This window comes from Oryctolagus cuniculus, chromosome 12, assembly GCF_051225735.1.
Source record: "Oryctolagus cuniculus isolate XC-2025 breed Fujian yellow rabbit chromosome 12, ASM5122573v1, whole genome shotgun sequence".
Lineage (NCBI taxonomy): Eukaryota > Metazoa > Chordata > Mammalia > Lagomorpha > Leporidae > Oryctolagus > Oryctolagus cuniculus.
The window spans coordinates 81,773,601-81,794,836 of record NC_142878.1 but is presented as its reverse complement, the minus strand read 5'-3'; the positions used below and the strand labels follow the sequence as shown (position 1 = coordinate 81,794,836).

At 45.8% G+C, this 21,236-nt stretch overlaps 1 protein-coding gene and 1 long non-coding RNA gene across 21 annotated transcripts in view; one reads left to right on the top strand and one right to left on the bottom strand.

The window, feature by feature from the left end:
* Positions 1–1,720: 1,720 nt before the first annotated feature.
* LOC149123122 (uncharacterized) lies at positions 1,721–18,519 on the bottom strand. 19 transcript variants are annotated; one of them, XR_016218196.1, is made up of 6 exons: positions 18,380–18,515; positions 15,984–16,092; positions 10,008–10,186; positions 8,141–8,220; positions 2,514–2,596; positions 1,721–2,206 (listed from the first exon to the last, which is right to left on the bottom strand). It is a non-coding gene; the product is annotated as an uncharacterized LOC149123122 (long non-coding RNA). The 19 variants fall into 19 exon arrangements; XR_016218186.1 differs by lacking the exon at positions 15,984–16,092 and having other exon boundaries at positions 1,721–1,914; positions 2,514–2,599; positions 10,008–10,189; positions 18,380–18,517; XR_016218188.1 differs by lacking the exon at positions 15,984–16,092 and having other exon boundaries at positions 1,721–1,905; positions 2,514–2,599; positions 10,008–10,189; positions 18,380–18,517.
* Positions 18,520–18,699: 180 nt separating this feature from the next.
* The window catches only part of ADAM10 (ADAM metallopeptidase domain 10), a 155,444-nt gene continuing 152,907 nt past the window's right edge, over positions 18,700–21,236 (top strand). The window contains exon 1 of one of the 2 annotated variants that reach the window (XM_051821954.3): positions 18,700–19,047. In XM_051821954.3, coding sequence (XP_051677914.1) covers positions 18,993–19,047 — 55 coding nt within the window. In that variant the 5' untranslated portion in view covers positions 18,700–18,992. Of the gene's footprint in view, positions 19,048–19,615; positions 20,093–21,236 lie in introns of those variants that run through there. The other variant, XM_089310446.1, reaches the window with a different exon arrangement.

Sequence of the window (21,236 nt, the reverse complement as noted above, 5' to 3'; positions counted from 1 at the left end):
CCTGGCTTCTGGCTTCAGATCGTCGCAGGTCTGGCTGTTGCAGCCGATTAAGGAATGAACCAATGGAGGAAAGACCTCTTTCTCTCTCTGCAACTCCTTCTCTCTCTGTGTAACCCTGCCTCTTAAATTAATCAATAAATATTTAAACACACACACACAGTTTGGGGGATGGCATTGTGCAGCAATGTGTTCAGCCGCCACCTGTAATTCTGGCATCCCTTATGAGTGCCAGTTCAAGTCCCGGCTGTAGCACTTGTGGTCCAGCTCCCTGCTAATGTGCCTGGGAAAGCAGCAGAAGATGGGCCAAGTATTTGAGACCCTGTACCCATGTGGGAGACCCAGAAGAAGCTCCTGGCTCCTGGCTTTGGCCTGGTCAAGCCCTGGCCATTGTGACCATTTGGGGAGTGAAACAGCAGATAGAAGACCTTTCTCTCTCTCTGCCTCTCCTTCTCTGTAACTCTGACTTTCAAATAAATAAATAAATCTAAAAAAAATACAAAACATTTAATAAGAATTAAAAAAATAAAATATCCTTACAGAAATGTTTTGCACCAAAACAAACATATTTTTAAACTCTGTTGTTACATGAACTTTTTGAAGTCCTGTGTATGCTCCAGAAAAGTATATTGATTTAGCATATAGTTACTGATGGTGGTAGAAAGTCGAATATGAGAGATGTGCATGTAAAACATTCTCTTTTATAGTACATATTCTTTTTGGGAAATAAGATATATTCACATGTAGGCACCTGCATTGTGGCACAGTAAGCTAAGCTGCCAACTGCAATGTTGGCATCACATGTAGGAGCACTGGTTTGAGTGCTGGCTGTTCCATTTCCAATTCAGCTTACTGCTAATGTGGCTTATAAAGCAACAGAAGATAGCTTAAGTATTTGGGCCGCTACCATCCACCCAGGAAACTCAGATGGAGTTCCAGGCTCCTGGCTTCAGACTTTACTAGCTCCAGCCTTTGCATCCATTTAGCAAGTGAACCAGAAGATATAAGATCTCTCTCTCTCCCCTACTTCCCTTCACCCATCACTCAACATTTCAAATAAACAAGTATTTAAAAAAGATATATTTACATGAAATGATCATTAAGAATAAAAGTCACTTAAAACCAAACACGTGATATAGCAAAAATGTTACGAAAATTTAGAAAAGGAAAAGTTAGTGTGAGATAAGGAAGAATCAAGCTATATTCTCTTAATTAAACTCATATTTTTTTTAATTTATTTTTTTGACAGGAAGAGTGGACAGTGAGAGAGAGAGACAGAGAGAAATGTCTTCCTTTTGCCGTTGGTTCACCCCACAATGGCCGCCGCGGCCGGCGCGCTGTGGCCGGCGCTCTGTGCTGATCTGATGGCAGGAGCCAGGTGCTTTTCCTGGTCTCCCATGGGGTGCAGGGCCCAAGCACTTGGGCCATCCTCCACTGCACTCCCGGGCCACAGCAGAGAGCTGGCCTGGAAGAGGGGCAACCGGGACAGAATCCGGCGCCCCGACCGGGTCTAGAACTTGGTTTGCTGGCGCCGCAAGGTGGAGGATTAGCCTACTGAGCCGCGGCGCCGGCTTAAACTCATATGTTAATTATTACTTCAGGCTTAAATGTCCAATAAATGTATCTGTAACCATCAAAGTGATTTTTTTTAAAGTTCTTTAGTTTTTTTTTTCAGATATATCATAAGTTTTGTAGCTACCACGACAGAAAATTTGGTGCCATCTTTGATTTTCACCATAGTTTATTGATGATTATCTCATCTACCAATTCTTGCTGATCTCACACATCCACTTCCTTTATTCATTCCCTCTGCGGCCACCCACAAGTCCTTCTCTCCTTCCCAGAGTGTAGCAGCATTCTAATTGTTGTCCAGCAAATGGTTTCTTCCTCCGCTTATCTTCCATAACCCTGTAACAGCTATAATTCAGATGTTTTGCTTTTGTTATGTTTATGGTGCTATTAAAAATTAATTAGGGCAGGCATTTAGCATGGCAATTAAGTAACTACAATTCCATCTTCTTAGTAACGTGTACCCTGGGAAGCAGCAGGTGATGGCTCAAGTGGTGGGGCCTCTGCCACCCAGGTGGGGGACTCAGATGGAACTCCTGGAGTTCTCGGCTCCTGGCTTCGGCCTGGCTCAACCCTGGCTGTTGTGGGTATTTGCAGGAGTGAACCAGCAGATGGGAAATCTCTGTCTTTATTTGTTGCTCTGCTTTTAGATAAAAATAAATAAATAAAAATAAAAAATAATTTTATATTGGCAGTTGTTTATTGTTAGCTGCATCAAAATTAGCTCTGAGCAGAAGATTTCACAGGCATAGAACACGGATACTTTTTAGCCCTCTTTTAGCTTTCTATGGGAGGTCTGTGAGGAAATCCTGAGTTAAAATGAATGGTTTCTGTAGAAGTCAAATTGCGCTGGCTCTGGCCTTCAACTGCTTGCAGAAACTCCAGCCTCCTGCAAAGTACATCCCCAACTCAATTATTTCTGAGAGCCCCCATGAGGAGTTGCACACCTGTTCCGAATCCAGTCCAATCCTATGATGCTCCACCAGGTGATGCTTCCACTGCATGCTGCTTTACCAGATGCTCATCTGTCCTGCTGGTGGAAAGACAGGTGATGGTAAACGGAGGGAAACATTTCTTTTTCATTGTAGCCCTAATATGCTCAGTGTTGATGAAACAGTTCTCAGCTTTAGTTATATGTTAACAGTCTTCTTAAAAAGAGGGATCAGTGTGGTCTGGGTAGGAATAAATTTCAGAAATACATTGTATCACCTTAAATCACTCAGAGCCCCTAGACTCAAGCCAATATTCTGTTCCTGGGACAAGTATATTATGCCAACCTCTTTTTTTCCCTTAGGACTTCTCTCCTCAAAAAATACTCTTGCCGTGCCAGCACACTGGGTTGCCAGCTATCTGTCAACTCTAGTACAGTTGCTTTTGAAAATGTGGGTTTTGTGGCCGGCACCGCGGCTCACTTGGCTAATCCTCCACCTGCAGCACCGGCACACCAGGTTCTAGTCCCGGTTGGGGCGCCGGATTCTGTCCCGGTTGCCCCTCTTCCAGGCCAGCTCTCTGCTGTGGCCCGGGAGTGCAGTGGAGGATGGCCCAAGTGCTTGGGCCCTGCACCCACACGAGAGACCAGGAGAAGCACCTGGCTCCTGGCTTTGGATCAGTGTGGTACGCTGGCCGCAGCGTGCCGGCAGCAGCGGCCATTGTGGGGTGAACCAACAGAAAAGGAAGACCTTTCTCTCTGTCTCTCTCTCTCACTGTCCATTCTGCCTGTCAAAAAATTAAAAAGAAGTTGTGGGTTTTGTGTTAGCAGAATCATCACCACCTGAGAACTTGTCAGAAAGGAAAATTCTCTAGCACTGTTCCAGACTGGGAGTAGACTCAGCAACTGTGTTTTACAAGACAAGTGGCTTTTAACAAGACCTCCAGGTCATTTTGATTCCCAAGAAAAGTTGAGTTACTACTCTAGCACTAGGGGAAATGACCCCTATCAATCCCCATGGCAACTAAACCTTAGGAAGAGACAGTGAAAATTCAAAATTCACTTTCTATAGACAATGCTAGTTTTCATTATTATTTTTTAAAGATTTATTTATTTATTTGAAAGTCAGCGTTACACAGAAAAGGAGAGGCAGAAAGAGAGGTCTTCCATCTGCTGGTTCATTCCCTAATTGGCTGCAACTGTGGAGCTGTGCCGATCAGAAGCCAGGATCCAGGAGCTTCTTCTGGGTCTCCCACGTGGGTGCAGGGCCCAAGGACTTGGGCCATCTTCCACTGCTTTCCCAGGCCATAGCAGAGAGCTGGATTGGAAGTGGAGCAGCTGGGTCTCAAACCGGTGCTCGTATGGGATGCCGGCACCTCAAGCGGTGGCTTTACTAACTATGCCACCACGCTGGCCCCAGTTTTCATTATTTTCCCAGAGCTCCACAATGTTCCAAAGTTAGTCTCTTGGCCATTTTTTTAAAACATATTTTCCTTTGAAGTGTGAATGTATATATGTGTACGTGCTATGTACATAGATAGATCTACTTTCAAAGCTATGTCTAACATATTATCATGATCTCAAAATGTATTTTTGTTGTCTTTACCTTATTTTTCCCTGTTAATGTAAGTCTCTTAAAACCTTCAAGTAGTTTTGTCTTATTTTCCTCATAGTCAATAATTGCTATTTTTAAGGTTAAAATGTTTAATGTAAATAAATAATTAATTTCACTTTCTTAATACAAAATTCAAGCATATTCATTTTAGAAAAATTAGAAGGGCCAGCGTTGTGGCATAGTGGGTAAATCTACTGCCTGCAACTCCTGCATCCCATATAGGTGCTGATTCAATGCCCAGCTGCTCCACTTCCCATCCAGCTCCCTGCTAATGGCTGGGAAAGCAGTGGAGGATGGTCCAAGTGCTTGGGCCCCTGCACCCAAGTGGGAAACTCAGAAGAAGCTTATGCCACCTGGCTTCGGCCTGGCCCAGCTCTGGCTGTTGCGGCCATTTGGGGAGTGAACCAGTGCATGGAAGATCTCTCTCTCTCTCCTTCTCTCTGTAAACGGTGCCTTTCAAATAAATAAATATTTAAGAGAAAAAAAGAAAAATTAGAACGATACTCCTTAATAATGGTGTATTTTACCGTTGAGGGTATTTTAGGATTAAGGAAATATATTTCTATTGTGGTTTTTTTGTTAAATGTTTATTTATTTGAAAAGTAGAGTTACAAAGAACAAGGGAGAGACAGAAAGAGAGATCTTTCATTTTCTGGTTCACTCCCCAGATGGCTGAAATGGCTGGAACTGGACCAGGCCAAAGTCAGGAGCCTGGAATTCCATCCAAGTCTCCCATGTGTCTGGAAGGGACCCAACTACTTGAACCATTGTGTGCTGCTATCCTAGGCACATTAGCAGGAAACTGGATTGGAAATGGAGCAGCTGGCACTTGAACTGACGCTCATATAGGATGCTAGTGTCATAGGCAGCAATTTACCCTGCTGTGCTATGCTGTGGGGCCCTATTATATTATTCTTATATGTTGACACTGGCTCTACAAGAAACCTGGTCTCTTTATTTTCACTATGTCCTTCATATTTGTTTAAATTTTTTATTTTTATTTTTTTTGACAGAGTGGATAGTGAGAGAGAGACAGAGAGAAAGGTCTTCCTTTTTGCCGTTGGTTCACCCTCTAATGGCTGCCATGGCTGGCGCACCGCGCTGATCCAAAGGCAGGAGCCAGGTGCTTCTCCTGATCTCGCATGGGGTGCAGGGACCAAGCACTTGGGCCATCCTCCACTGCACTCCCGGGCCACAGCAGAGAGCTGGCCTGGAAGAGGGGCAACCAGGAAAGAATCCAGCGCCCCAACTGGGACTAGAACCCGGTGTGCCAGCGCCGCTAGGTGGAGGATTAGCCTATTGAGCCGCAGCGCCGGCTCATATTTGTTTAGAACAATTGTCAAACTTCAATATCATTCTCATTTGGGAAGCCTGTTAAAATGCATGTTCTGGACTCTGTCCTAGGAATTCTGGTTCAACAGAATTGGAGAAAAGCCCAGGAATATGGGGGGGGGGGGGGGAGGATTGTTTTTTTTTTTTTTTTAATTAAAAAAAATTTTTTTTTAATTTATTTGAAAGGCAGAGTGACAGAAGGAGAGAGGGAGAGAGAGAGAGAGAGAGAGGGAAAGGTATTGATCTTCCATGCTCTGGTTCTCTATCCAAATGTCCACAAAGGCTGAGGCTTGGTTGAACTGAAACCAGGAGTCAGGACCTCCATCTGGGTCTGCCACATGAGTAGTAGCAGCCAAGTGCTTGAGCCATCATCCTCAGTCTTCCAGGTGTATTAGCTGGAAGCTAGATCAAAAGCAGAGGTAGGACTAGATCCTAGGCAGTCAGACATGGAATGTGCATGATCCAAAGTGGTGGCTTAACCTGTTGAGCCAAAATTCCTGCCCTAGAATCTGCAGTTTTGATAAGCATCTCAATTAACTCTAACGCAGGTGTTCCTCTGGCCACACCATTAAGAAACACTGATTTAGAATGGTATCAGGTAACTATATATATAACTGCTGTGCATTGTGAATATACATATAGGAAGAATTCTGACTCATTTGACTCAGAATAACAATAATCTACCTCCATAATTATTTTTTAAAATATTTTATTTATTTATTTGAGAGGTAGAGTTACAGACAGTGAGAGGGAGAGACAGAGACAAAGGTCTTCCCTCTGCTGGTTCATTCCCCAAATGGCCACAATGGCCAGAGCTGAGCCAATCCGAAGCCAGGAGTCAGGTGCTTCTCCCTGGTCTCTCACGCGGATGCAGGGGCCCAAGCACTTGGGCCATCCTCCACTGCCTTCCCGGGCTACAGCAGAGAGCTGGAATTGAAGAGGGGCAGCCGGGACTAGAACTGGTGCCCATATGGGATGCGGGTGTTGCAGGCAGAGGATTAACCTACTGTGCAACGGTGCTGGCCCCCTACCTCCATAATTATTTACTGAATAATTTACAATGCTTTGGGATAGAGAAGAGAAATTTTTAACAAATTTTTCTGGATTGGGATTTTTAAATTTTTTTAAATTTATTTATTTGAAAGGCAGAGTTACAGAGGGAGAGGGAGAGGGAGAGATAGCTCTTCCAACAGCTGCTTCACTCTCCAAACGGCCACAACAGCTAGGCTGAGCCAGGCTGTAGCCAGGAGCCAGGAACTTCAACTGGGTCTCCCAAGTGGGTGCAGGGGCATAAGGTCTTGGGCCATCTTCTGCACTTTTCAGCACATTAGCAGGGAGCTACATTAGAAGTGGAGCAGCTGGAATTGAACCAGCACCCATATGGGATGTCAGCATCACAGGCAGCTGCCTAACCTGTTATGCCATGACATTGGCCCTGAGAAAAGAATACTAAGCATGGTCCCATGGAGGCAGCCTAAAGAAATAGAAAGAGTGATGACCGGAGACCATAGGACCTACTCCTGCCATTGACTAATGTTATTAACTCAGGTGGATCAATATACTTCTCTTCAGTTTTCATCTTTTGTAAAAGAACAAAACAAAACAGGCAAGGGGAAAGCATTAGCTTGAATGATTTTGCTATGTGGTTTTGTGACTAAATTGGGAACTTACAGCAGAGAATTTATATCCTATAAAGAGCTCTTCAAATATATTGTTACTGCCATGAAACTGATTACAATCTAGTAAGGAAAGTAAAACATAGGTAAGTACAAGCAAAATAAAAATACAACACCCAGGGGCCAGCGCTGTGGCATAGCGGGTCAAGCCACCACCTGCAGTGCAAGCATCCCACATGGACGCTGGTTTGAGTCCGGCTGCCCCACTTCCAATCCAGCTCTCTGCTGTGGCCTGGGAAAGCAGAAGATGGCCCAGGTCCTTGGGCCCCTGCACGCTTGTGAGAGACCCTGAAGAAGCCCCTGGCTCCTGGCTTTGGATCGGCACAGCTTCAACCATTGCAGCCAACTGGGGAGTGAACTAGTGGATAGAAGACTTCTCTGCCTCTCCTCTTTCTGTATAACTCTTTCAAATCAATCAATCAATCTTAAAAAAAAAAAAAAAAAAAAAAAAAAAAAAAAAAACACACTTGTAGGTAGTGCCAAAGGGCTATCATGAAGTGCTTCCCAGAAATATGAGAACTGAATAACCAAATCAGTATAAGATGAATCAGATCAGCTATTTGTAATAGTTTTCTTTGACCACTGAATTGTTTCAAGGGCTGAAAGAAGTAAAAGTAAGGCCTGGGAATCAACCAGTCTGAGTAAGTGAAAAAATTGTGGCCTAATGAATTACATTATTCCTGAAGAACACATGTGATAACAGAAAGGGCGAGGTGGCCTTCATGGCTTCCAGAGATGATTTCAAAGCCTGGGGGTATGTAGTATAATGCCCCAAACCAGTGGACGGCCTGGTATCTGTTCCTTTGACAGATTCGATGCTGGCATAGTACGCTCAGTAGGTGGATGAACTAGGCAGTAAATTTATTCAGCTTATTTCTTCTGCATTGATACCCTGCTTATGAGGCCATTTTCAATTATGATTTAGTTTCTCAGGTATTGATGATTTTTAAAAAAGTGCACTGACTTGCTCACATGCATGTCTAACTTACAACATTATAAGGTGGCATTTAAAGACCTAAGTACCTTGAGGGTTTGGCTCCCATGAATTAGTCCTTTTCCATTGATGGATTCAGGTTGCACTCAGAAAAACCAGGCTTCTGGACCTTCAAAGTAGAAGCAGATATGGACCATAACAGAATAATTAGGATGTGCCTGATGTTTGATAGTTTCCTCATCTGTTAAATGGCATATAGTAACAACACTTCATAGCACTGATGCAAAGAGTAATGTATAGAAAGTGCTTGTCAAGGTAACTGTCACCACTGAGGAATACTGTTTTGGGAATTTGGGAATTCTCATAGTAAGAGCAGAATAAATATTTTGGGGGGCTGGCTTTTGGTGAAGCAGTCAAGACATTTCTTGGGATGCCCACATCCTATATTCCAATGGTTGGTATACAGTCCTGGCTCTGCTTCTGATTGAGCTTTCTGCTAATGCAAACCATGGGAGGCATCAGGTGATGACTCAAGTGGTTGGGCCTCTACCACTCATTTGGGACACCTGGATTGAATTCCTGGCTTCTAGCTTCAAACTGGCCCAGCCCCAGATGTTGTGGACATTTGGGGAGTGAATAATTGGATGAAGAGCTCTATCTCTGTCTCCAACACATGACTAATTGCAGAAAAATGATATAATTAGTGTTTTGGACTAAAATGTGATTAAGATTACTGGGGCTAGAGGAGGCTAGGAAAAAACACTTGACTGTTTAGAACTTAATCTAGTCCTTAAAACAAGGGTCACAAACTAAAATACTGACGGGGATAATGCAGACCGGAGTGAGACTGGATGCAAAGAGGGCAGTCTCTACTCGATTCCTGCTGACTGATATAGTGCAGGAACCCAGGGCTGCCTGACCTTCCAGTTTTCAGGGAAAATCTGCAATCTTTGTTTTACCATGGCAGCTCCCAGCTGCTGAATACTGATGAATATTTAAGGAAAACAATTTCACTACAAGTAATACTACATATGTTGGAAGTCTAATTTGGTTTATGAGCTACCAGGTTGTGACCTGTTATTTAAAGGCTAGGTAATGCTGTATAAGCAGAACAGAAACAGTAGGGACAAAAAAGCCTGGAAGGAGAAAAGCTTAAGCAGCTTTTGAGGTTACCAGGTGTGAGTCATTTTGATTAGATGGAGTAGGAGTTTTATTTAAAGGAGAAGAACAAAACAGTTAGGAAGATGAGGTTTTTTTTTTTTTTATTATTTATTTACTAATTTATTTGAAAGTCAGAGTTACAGACGGAGAGGGAGAGACTGAAAGAGCTTCCACCTGCTGGTCCATTCCCCCAAAGCCCACAATGGCTGGGGATGGGCACGTTGAAGGCAGGAACCAGGAACTCAAAACAGGTCTCCTATGGGGGTGGCAGAGGCCCAGCTACCGGAGACACTGCTCTTGATCTGCAAGGTTCACACCAGTGGGAAGCTGCAGCCAGAGGTGGAACTAGGAGCAGGAGCTGGGGCAGTCATTAAGTCCAGGTACTTTGATAGAGAACAGTGATGTCTTAACCCTTAGGCCAAACACCCTAGACCTTGTTTTTATTAAAAAAAAAAAAAAGTTTCTTAACATTTATGTGAAAGGCAGAGTGACAGAAGGAGAGGAAGGGAGGGGGGGGGAGATATATCTTCCATCTGCAGGTTCATTCCCCAATGCCAGCATCAACAGGGGGTAGGCTAGGCTGAAGCCAGGATGCCAGGGGCTCCATGTGGGGGGCAGGAACCCAAGTATTTGGGCCATTATGTGCTTCTTCCCAGGTGCATTAGCAGGAAGCACAGAGTAGTGGGGATTGGAACCAGGTCCTCAGATAGGATGCTGCTATTCTAAGAGGCAGCTTAACCACAACACCTGTCCCCAAGACCCTATTTTTTAAACCTGTAAATATGTGATACATACCTGTTTTCAAGAGTTGGGGAAGGAACATGGAACTGCTTGGGTTCAATCCACTCTGGCTCCTGACTCCAGTTTTCTGCTTATGAGGACTCTGGGAGACACAGCTGTGAATGGATGCCTGCCACCCATATGGGAGAACTGGATTGAATTCCTGCCTCCTGGTTTCAGCTCTGGGCCCAGCCCTGCTGTTATGGTGGGAGAAATTAGAAAAAATTTTTCAGAAGGTAAGAAGCCCAAACCACATTCTTAACAACATCTGTTCCTTTACATTTTTTTAAAAAAGATTTTATTTATTTATTTGAGAGGTAGATTTACAGACAGTGAGAGGGAGAGACAAAGAGAGAAGTTTCCTTCCATTGGTTCAGTCCCCAAATGGCTGCAACAGCTAGAGCTGCGCCAAACCGAAGCGAGGAGCCAGGAGCTTCTCCCTGGTCTCCCATGCGGGTGCAGGGGCCCACACGCTTGGGCCATCTTCTGCTTTCCCAGGCCACAGCACAGAGCTGGATTGGAAGAGCAGCAGCTAGGACTAGACCCCGTGCCCATATGGGATGCTGATGCTGCAGGCAGAGGAGTAACCTACTGCACCTTGGTGCTGGCCCCTCCTTTACATTTTAAAGGAAACTGACATTTATTACAGGCCTTTTTACTGCTTTAAGTTTAGATACGATATTTCACTATTCTTTTTATTTTTTGCAAAAACGGATTTTGAAAGTGCTTTTCAGGCCGGCGCCGCGGCTCACTAGGCTAATCCTCCGCCTTGCGGCGCCGGCACACCGAGTTCTAGTCCAGGTCGGGACGCCGGATTCTGTCCCAGTTGCCCCCCTTCCAGGCCAGCTCACTGACGTGGCCAGGGAACTGCAGTGGAGGATGGCCCAAGTGCTTGGACCCTGCACCCCATGGGAGACCAGGAGAAGCACCTGGCTCCTGCCATCGGATTAGTGCGGTGTGCCGGCACCGGCCGCGGCGGCCATTGGAGGGTGAACCAACGGCAAAGGAAGACCTTTCTCTCTCTCTCTCTCTGTCCACTCTGCCTGTCAAAAAAAAAGGGCTTTTCATCTACGATCCCTCTTTTACACAGAAGGTAAAACCCTAACAAGAGACTTAATTATTTAAGACATCCTCTGAGCTAGCTTCATAGAATATACAGGATTTTAAATGGGAGAGGCATTCCTTCTGGAGGGAATAACATGTGCAAAGGTGTTGAAGTGGGAAGTGGTATGTCTTTGGGAAGCTAGGTGCAGCTGAACAGCTGCATACCGTAGTGATTAGCGCCAACATGCTCTGGAGACAGATTTAACTTGGGGTGTTGGCTCTGCCACCCACCAGCTTTCTGAATTTGCGTAAGTTATTGGAGTTCTTTAAGCTTCCATTTCCTTGTAATTCCCAGCTACTACTGTTATTTTTATGGTTCTCCTTGGTACTTTTACAAGATAAAATCAGGGGCCAGCGCTGTGGCATAGTAGGCTAAGCCTCCACCTATATATAAATAAATAAATAACTTAAAAAAGAAAAAGAAGAAGAGGGGTAGCCCTGTGGTGTAGCAGGAAAGCTGCCACCTGCAGTGCCGGCATCCCATATGGGCACTGGCTCCACTTTCCATCCAACTCTCTGGTATGGCCTGGGAAATCAGTGGAAGATGGCCTAAATCCTTGGGCCCCTGCACCCATGTGGGAGACTCAGAAGAAACTCCTGGATCTTGGCTTTAGATCAGCAAAGCTCCGGCCTTTACAACCATTTGGGGAGTGAACCAGCAGATGGAAGACCTCTGTGTCTCTCGGCCTCTGCCTCTCAAATAAATAATCTTTAAAAAAAAAAAAAAGAAGAAGAAGAAGAAGAAGAGGGCCAGCGCTGTGGCTCACTTGGTTAATCCTCCGCCTGCGGCACCGGCATCCCATATGGGCGCCAGTTCTAGTCCTGGTTTTTCCTCTTCCAGTCCAGTCTCTGCTGTGGCCTGGGAGGGCAGTGGAGGATGGCCCAAGTGATTGGGTCCTTGCACCCACTTGAGTGACCAGGAGGAAGCACCTGGCTCCTGGCTTTGGATCGGCGTAGCTCTGGCCGTAGCGGTCATTTGGGGAGTGAACCAATGGAAGGAAGACCTTTCTCTCTGTCTCTCTCTCACTGTCTATAACTCTGTCAAATAAAAAAAAAAAAAAGAAGAAGAAGAAGAAGAAGATAAAATCCAGAGTGTGGTGAAAGATGATACTGCCAAAGAAGACAATGATCAGGTCATGAAGACCCTGTATTTAATCTTGGGGATAAAAGGATATATTTCTTGTTTTTTTAAATTAATTATTTTTGTTGTTTTTGTTTTAGGAAGTCATCATGAATCAGGATTTTTTTAAAAAGATTTATTTATTTATTTGAAAGGCAGAGTTGCAGAGGCAGAGGGAGAGAAAGAGAGGTCTTCTACCCACTGGTTCACTCCCCAGTTAGCTGCAATGGCTCGAACTGTGCTAATCTGAAGCCAGGAGCCAGAAACTTCCTCCGGGTCTCCCACGTGGGTACAGAGGCCCAATGATTTGGGCCATCTTCTACTGCTATCCCAGGCCATAGCAGAGAGCTGGATCAGAAGTGGAACAGCCGAGACTGAAACCGGCGCCTATAATGGGATGCCAGCACTGCAGGCAGCTTTACCCGTTACGCTGCAGTGTCCACCCCATTTCAGGACTTTTTTAAAAAATTATTTTATTTATTTGAATGGCAGAAAAAAAAAAAAAACAGAGAGAAAGAGAGAAAGAGAGCAAAAGATCTTCCATCTGCTGGTTAACTCCTCAAATGGTCACAACAACCAGGGTTGGGCCAGGCTGAAGCCAGGAGCCAGGAGCTGCTTCTGGGTCTCCTATATAGGTAGCAAGAGGCCAAGCACTTGGGTCATCCTCTGCTGCTTTCCCAGGCCACTAGCAGGGAGCTGGCTAGGAACTGCAGTGGCCGGGACACAAACTGGCCCCCATATGAGATGCAGGCACTGCAGACAGCGGTTTAACCTGCTGTGCCACAGGGCCTACACCTATAGTGCTTATTTTGTGCTATGTGTTGGTCTCAATGGTTTATAGTTTAAATTGCTTAATCTTCACAACAACCTCTGAAGTAGGTGCTACTATTTTACCCATTGTAAAGGTTAGACAACTCTGGCACAGGTGCCTTAACTTAGCCAAGGTCATATAGCCACGAAAGGGTGCAACTAGGACACAAGTCTGAGGCTTGGGCCCCAGGTCCAGGAAAAGTACTGACTATGTTCTGGGATTGTGTAGAATTCAGAATAAGATAGACCCAGGGCCTTTGTTTCCATAGAGTATATAATCTAGGGAATCACGGAATTTTGGAGGTCATAAAAATAATGTGTGAAGAGTGAGAAGAAAGCCAAGGATAAATTTCTTTCCTTCTTTCCTTCTTTCCTTCTCTCTCTCTCTCTCTCTCTCTCTCTCTCTTTCTCTCTTTCTCTCTTTCTCTCTTTCTTTCTTTCTTTGACAGGTAGAGCTATAGACAGTGAGAGAGATAGAGAGAAAGGTCTTCCTTCCATTGGTTCACTCCCCAAATGGCCGCTACAGCCGGCGTTGCACCGATCTGAGGCCAGGAGCCAGGTGCACAAACACTTGGGCCATCCTCCACTGCCCTCCTGGGCCACAGCAGAGACTGGACTGGAAGAGGAGCAACCAGGACTAGAACCTGGCGCCCATATGGGATGCCGGCACTGCAGGCGGAGGATTAACCAAGTGAGCCACGGCGCCAACAAGGATAAAATTCTAAGAAATACTAATGCCTAATGGATAAAGAGAAGGAAAAAAAATCCCAGGGAAGAGTTGTAGATAAAGGCACAAAGTGAGCAGGAAAACCAGGAGAGAGCAAGGTCTTGGGAAAATGCTGGAGGATGGAATTTTGAGGAATGACTGTTAATTATCTGAGAGGTTCAGGAATAGAAGGAGTGAAGATTTCCACTGGCATTGATACATCAGGCAGTTGTTTGACATTATAATGAAACACCTGAAACAAGCTACTTAGGAAACAAAGAGAGATATATATTGGCTCACATTTTTGGAGGTTGAAGATTGGGTTGTCCTATTGGTTGGGTATCTGATGAAGGCATTGTTGCTGACAGAGTCCCAAGGTGGCTCAGAGCATCATATGGGAAGAGTGAGTGGATCCATGTCTCTTCTTGTAAAGCCACCATGGTTTGATCATGGGAGCCCCACTCTAAGAACCAACTCAAATCTAATCACTTACTCAAAGCCTCACCTTTAAACACCAAAATTGGGTTCAATTTCCACCCATCTAGTGTCATTAACATAAGATTTAAGGATCAAGCTCTTAGTACTTTTGGGAATACCCGAACTAATATCCACACCATGGCAATAAATAACTGATCTTTGATGCCCCCAACGGGAATGAATGATGAAGGGGCTACAAATTTCAGTGTATTAAGTGAGATTTGGTAGCAGGACCAGAAATCAGGGAGATAGGAGTAAGGCAGAGGAGTTCAGAATCCTGCAGCAATTTAGGTCAGTGAAAATAACTGGATGCATCAGAGTGACAGCAGAGGGGACACCAGCAAGTGAGCACGTGCCATGGTGTAACGAATTAAGCCTTCGCTTGCTGCACTGGCATCCAATATGGGCACCAAATCTAGTCCTGACTACTCCACTTCCAATACAGTTTCCTGCTAATGTGCCTGGAAAAGCAGTGGAAAATGGCCCTCATCCGTGGGACCTTGCATCCACATGGGAAACTCAGATGAAGCTCCTTGCTTCAGCCTGGTCCAGCCCCAGCTGTCGTGGCCATTTAAGGAGTAAACCATTAGAGAGATGATTTCTCTGTATCTGCCTCTCTCTGTAAATCTGCCTTTCAGATAAAAATTAAAGTAATAAAAAGGGAGGGCTGGCACTGTGGTGAAGGGTGTTAAAGCCCTGCCTGAAGTGCCGGCATTCCATATGGGCGCTGGTTCTAGTCCCAGCTGCTCCACTTCCGATCCAGCTCTCTACTATGGCCTGGGAAAGCAATAGAAGATGGCCCAAGTGCTTGGGCCTCTGCACCTATGTGGGAGACCCGGAAGGGGCTCCTAGCTCCTGGCTTTGGATCAGCACAGCTCTGGTCATTGCGGCCATCTGGGGAGTGAACCAGCGGATGGAAGATCTCTCTCTCTGTCTCTACCTCTCTCTGTAACTCTTTCAAATAAATAAAATAAATCTTTAAAAAATAATATAAAGGCATTAATAAGATATTTAGGAAAAATATCAACATGACTTGGTGGCTGATTATGGATAGACATGGGAAGAATCTAAGATGATTCCAGTTTTAATCCCAGGTTCCTATAAAATGGTGGTACCATTGCTAGAGAGAAGTTGTTAAATACACCACTGGATTTGGCATGAACATGAGTTATCCAGCAGGCAATTTAATAGGAGCTGGAAATTTAAAATGTAATTATTGAAGTGTTTACCAGGATTGGCCTTAAGTCTGTGCAGCAAGCATTTTCTTACAGTATTGCTTGTCAGATATAGTATATATGGTTATCTGCTTGCTTGCTGAATTTCTCATCACTAAAACTTGAGGATAACTTTTATTATACTGGCAGCATCAAAACTTTGTATAGTTGCTCAGGAAGTAATGCTATTAAAATAATTACTACTTTTGAATAGATGTTCAACTGTTCATGGAAGGACAATGATTTTTTACTTAACAAATAGCAATTATTATCTGGCAGACAGGTATAATTGTGTTACACATTAACTAATTTGAATTTAATCATTGAAAAAACCCCACAAGACAAATATTTTATGATTCTCATTTTTTTTTTTTTTATTTTAAGAGAAGTCTTTGGGCCAGTGCTGTGGCATAGCAGGTTATTAAGTCACCTCCTGAAATCCCAGCATCCCATATGGATGCTAGTTCAAGTCCCAGCTGCTCCTCTTCCTATCCAGCTCCATGCTAATGCTCCTGGGAAAGAAGTAGAAAATGGCCCAAGTGCTTAAGCCCCACACCCACCTGGGAGATCTGGAAGACGCTCCTGGTTCTTGGCTTCAGTTTGGTCTAGCTCCAGCAGTTGTGACTATTTGGGGAGTGAACCAGTGGATGCCATTCAAATAAAAAAAATCTTAAAAAAAACAAAAACAAAATGAAGTCTTGATGTAAGAAAAGTGAAATAATTTGGCCAAAGTCACACTGCTTATAAAATAGTAGAGCTGGGAGTGAAACCCAGGCAGTCTGTGAAGTCTGTATATGCAGACCTTATACTCTGACATTTCATCAGTTTCTCATACATTTCTAAATGTCAATAATTAAGTAAGCTGATTTCAAATGGGCTGGCACTGTGGCGTAGGTTAAGCCTCTGCCTGTGATGCCAGCATTCATTCCATATGGGTGCTGGTTCAAGTCCTGGCTGCTCCACTTCTGATCCAGCTCCCTGTTAACGTGCCTGGGAAAGCAGCAGGAGATGGCCCGTCTTTGGGCCCTTGCACCCGCGTGGACGACCAGGATGAAGTTCCTGGCTCCTGGCTCCTGGCTTTGGCTTGGCCCAGCCCTGGCTGTTGTGACTTTTTAGGGAGTGAACCAGCAGTTGGGAGACCTCTCTCTCCCTCTTTCTCTCTCTGCCTTTCAAATAAATAAATCTTAAGAGAGAAAAAAAAAGACTTCAAACAAAACAGTTGCCCATATTTGTAACACTGGAATATCATTCACTATGATGCTGGTATGTAATATAATTTATCATTTACAAATGAAAGAAATAGCATGTTTTAAAAAGATTTACTTATTTATTTGGAAGGTGTGCATATGTGGGAGAGACTGTCCATCTGCTGGTTCTCTCCCCAAATGCCTGCAACAGCAGGGCTGAGTCAGGAGCCTGGGAACTCACTGTGGGTCTCCCATATGGGTGGCAGGGACTCATCTAGAGCCATCATCTGCTGCCTCTTGTGGTGTGCATTAGCAGGAAGCTGGAATCAGCAGCTGGGTGAGGACTGGAACTCAGGCACTCTAAAATGGGATGTAAGTATTCCAAGAGGCGTGTTAGCCACTGGGCCAAATGCCCACCCCAGAAATCTGAAGCATAATTTTCTGTGATCATTTTGGTAACACAAAATATGCTGGGGCCGGCGCTGTGGTGCAGAGGGTTAATGCCCTGGCCTAAAGCGCCGGCATCCTGTATGGGTGCCGGTTCGAGTCCTGGCTGCTCCACTTCCAATCCAGCTCTCTGCTATGGCCTGGGAAAGCAGTAGAAGATGGCTCAAGTCCTTGGGCCCTGCACCTGCGTGGGAGACCAGAAAGAAGCTCCTGGCTCCTGGCTTCAGATTGGCACAGCTCTGGCCATTGCTGCCAGCAGATGGAAAACCTGTCTCTCTCTCTGCCTTTCCTCTCTCTGTGTAACTCTTTCAAATAAATAAATAAATCTTTAAAAAACAAAAACAAAATGTTTTTTGATTTTTTTCTAGTTGAACTTCGAAAGTATCTTCGTGGCTAATCACTGGAATTAATTCTAAAAAACTGTGCAACACTAAACCTGCCATAAGTTGGTCTGAAAAGTAGAAAATAAAAACTTGATTTGTGACAGTACCACAAGGTAACAGTAAAAAGAACAGGTAATATGCAATGTAATGTCTGCAGGTTACTGTCCTCTAAGATTGAATATTTAAAGAAAGGAAAAATGGAAAAAAATCAACATTCATGAGATTGTCATCCTGTGATGATTCTATACATCTCATTATAAATGAATGGATACTATTAATAACGGTGCCTTAGGGTATTTTTGAGCTCATTAATGTTGAGCAAAATCATAATTCATTTCTCAAACTGAAAATTAAAAAAAAACACTCTGGACTTGTGTTAATGTTAAATTGTATAAAACGCCCAGCATAGAAGTAGGAATTCCAACTTATCATTGATAGCGGCAGTATTGTCCTAACTCAGCCGACTTCAAACAGGGTGCCCAATAGATGCAGGGTATCTCATTAAACGGCACCGGAAAGTTCTAGTTATTGAAACACGAGTTTAAAGAACCAAAGTGAGTTACTGAGAAACCAAATATGAGCTTCAAAGAAGTTGGGGTGAAGGCGAGGGGAGAGGGTTTTTGCTTCACAGATGGGACAGAGAGAGTGGGAGAGGACATTTCCTGGGCTGGAGATCTAGGTCCGTGTGCATCAGGCTGCACGCTTTCACAATGGCTGGGGCCTAGTCTGTGACGCGAATTTGTAAAGAGCTCAGAAAACTGCGCTGTGGACATGGTGTTGTTTCTTCCTCCGGCTCGAAGTGTCCCTGCATTCATGTATCACTGGTGGCAGTCGCCGCTACGATTCCGGCTGGTTGGGACTTTTGTTTACTCGCTAGCTATGGTGCACCAGGAGAACCAGATAAAGAAGAACCAAAAGCTCCGTTCTTTGTGAAGTTACCAAGTGGAAAGCGCTCCTCTTCCCTCTTCCGCGCTCCGGGTCGAGCCCAGTGGACTGTCCTCAACCGCGGCGAGACCGAGGGCAGCGCTACCGCCGCTCCAGGAGCGCTCCCGTCCGGGGGCGGGACCAGAGGAAACCCCGCCTCCCAAGCCCAATCCCAGCTCTCCGCCGGCGGACAGGAAGCGGCGGCGGTCCTAGCAGCCCGGGAACCGGCCCCCGCGCGCATGCGCACGTCTCTGGGGCGCCTGGGGGAGGGGGAGGGGCGGGAGGTAGGGGCGCGGCCCCGCGTGCCGGTTGGGTGCCCGCGCATCACGTGGCGAGGAAGGAGGCGGAGCCCCGGGGCCCCGGGGAGGGGGCAGAGAAGAGGGAAGGAGCAAGGGAAGGAAAGCGGGGAAGGGAGGAAGGAAACGAACGAGGGGGAGGGAGGTCCCTGTTTTGGAGGAGCTGGGCGCGTTGCCGGCCCCTGAAGTGGAGCGAGAGGGTGGTGCTTCGCCGTTTCTCCTGCCGGGGGAGGTCCCGGCTTCCCGTGGAGGCTCCGGACCAAGCCCCTTCAGCTTCTCCCTCCGGATCGATGTGCTGCTATTAACCCGTGAGGAGGCGGCGGCAGCGGAAGATGGTGTTGCTGAGAGTGTTAATTCTGCTCCTCTCCTGGGCGGCGGGGCTGGGAGGTGAGGCACGACCCGGAGCGCCGGGGGCGCCGAGACCACAGCGGCCGCGCGGCGGAGCGACGGCCCGGCCGAGCGGAGCCCAGTCGCGCCGTGCCTGCCGCGGGCGCCTCAGTCAGCCCGGCCGGCCGGCGGCGCCACTCGGGCGCGCTGCGCTGCCCGCTCCCTATTGTCCCCCCGCGCCCCGACCGCGTTCCCTTCCGTGGCGGGCCGTGGAGACTCGGAGCCTCCCGCGAGGCCTTCCCCGCCCCCCCACCGCTCCGGCCGCGCGGGAGGCGGGAGTCGCCTCCGGGAAAAGCAAAGTGGGGAGATCCGGAGGCCAGGCGAGCTCTCAGCGCCCAGGCCGGGAGCTGCATCCTTCCAGCCCCGCCGGGCGGGCACGGGCAGCGGCTGCGGGCTGGCGATCTTCGCCGCCGCCGCCGTCCACCGCGCACCCTCCCGCATCCTCCCCCAGCCGCTGCCCGGTGGCGGATTCCGGAGTCCTCTCCGCCGCCGAGAACCGCCGCGCAGACTCGTGGGAAGTTGCGATGTTTGCAGCCGGGCTCGTGTATTGTTCTTTGCGGGGTGAGGCGATCCGGACCGACTCGGTTCTGCGGAGGGGCCGCCCGCCGAGGGGCAGCGGGCATCTCCCGCTGGTGTGCGAAGGTGGCTTCGCACCGAGCGCCCGCGCGTTTGCAGAGGACTCGCAGGAGGGTGTGCGTTCGTGGGGAGTGAAAACATTCTGTCGCCCTGGGGAAAGGCTTTGATAGGTAGCGGGGTGAGCGGTTTCGGCTTGTTCTGTGATCTGAAGGCGGGATTGGGTCGCTTAGAGTCGAAGGAGGGTCCCTGGGCGAGCCAGCTTGAGAGTTTTCTTAAACTCTCAGATGGGATAGACAAACAGCCGTCGTCAGTGGACTGTCAGAACGGTGCCCCCCGCCTTACAAATTACAGTAAATTGGCTAAAAGCGTGTAATTTATTGCTGACTCGGGTTTGGAAACAGCAGTTTTTATTTCCACCGTGTCCTGGGATCTGCTGTTTTTTGTTGATGTGTAAAGTGGCTTATTCTAGGTGAGTGTTTTTGACTTACCCGGAAGTATACTTAAAGACATCAAAGTATGCTTAAAAGCATTGAATTAAAATTTTTTTCAGGGATGCTTTGGATCGTCGGCTGTAGCCTCGTTTGATAATTGAGAAAGTATATGAGTGTTTCATGTAGTGTATTGTTTCTGCTCTTTTCTTCGTCGCGTTGACTTAGGACTGCAGGGCCAAGCATACTTCTATCCTGAGTCTCACTTAGTCTGTGTGTATGCTGTGTAGGCAGACTTCTGTTGCACTTTATAGCATTCGGTTGTTCCATAGACATTTTAGATGAAGAGCTGCGGTGGATATCTAGCTCTAAAAAGGATCATGTACTGGGGGCTTTCTCTGTAAGTTCCTTTTCTTGTAACATTTCTGTTTGTTCTAAGTGTGGCTTCCAGTAAATCACTTTTCTGCCCATTTTCACTTTTTGTGATTATAGATGAGTGTTGCCACTCTTCTCTGTGAAGTAATAAAAAGTAAGACAAATACATCAAGCTGCTGAAGGGTCATAGTATATACATCTTTGCCTTTTTAAAAAATTTAAAGTAGTAAAAACCTGATGTTTGAAGTAAACTAAATGCATAATCTTTGTGGGTAAAGATCCTGATACAGAAATTTACTAATTCCAGAACTCTGCAGTCATTTATTGCATTAAACTGGCTGATTTTTTGGCGTTTCTGTTAAGCATAACTTTCTTAAAAAGTTCTTGGAATTTTTTGTTTTACAATTAACATCAAGATTGTAGCATGAAGATATTATACTGTAATAGATACCATTTTCATCTGCTAATCTGAGCTATTTATAGTTAAGTTTGTAAGATGTTTATATGATGATGATTTGTAGACCAGAGTACATTTAAATTAAATATATATTTGTTTTAGCAAATGTGAGAAATGAATATATTTGTATACATTAATAGTTGTAGAAATACAGATTTAACTTTAAAAATGTCATTTTCAGATACTTAATGAAACCTTTTAGTTTCCATTTTTCTAATTTGTTAATCGTTGTGTATAAGTATTTTCCTATTTTACATACACAGGGATGGGTGGCGGGGAGGGAGAATGAAAGACTTCAGAATCATAAAACTTAAACTTTCCTAATGCTGTCCATTTCTGGCACATGTCTCACC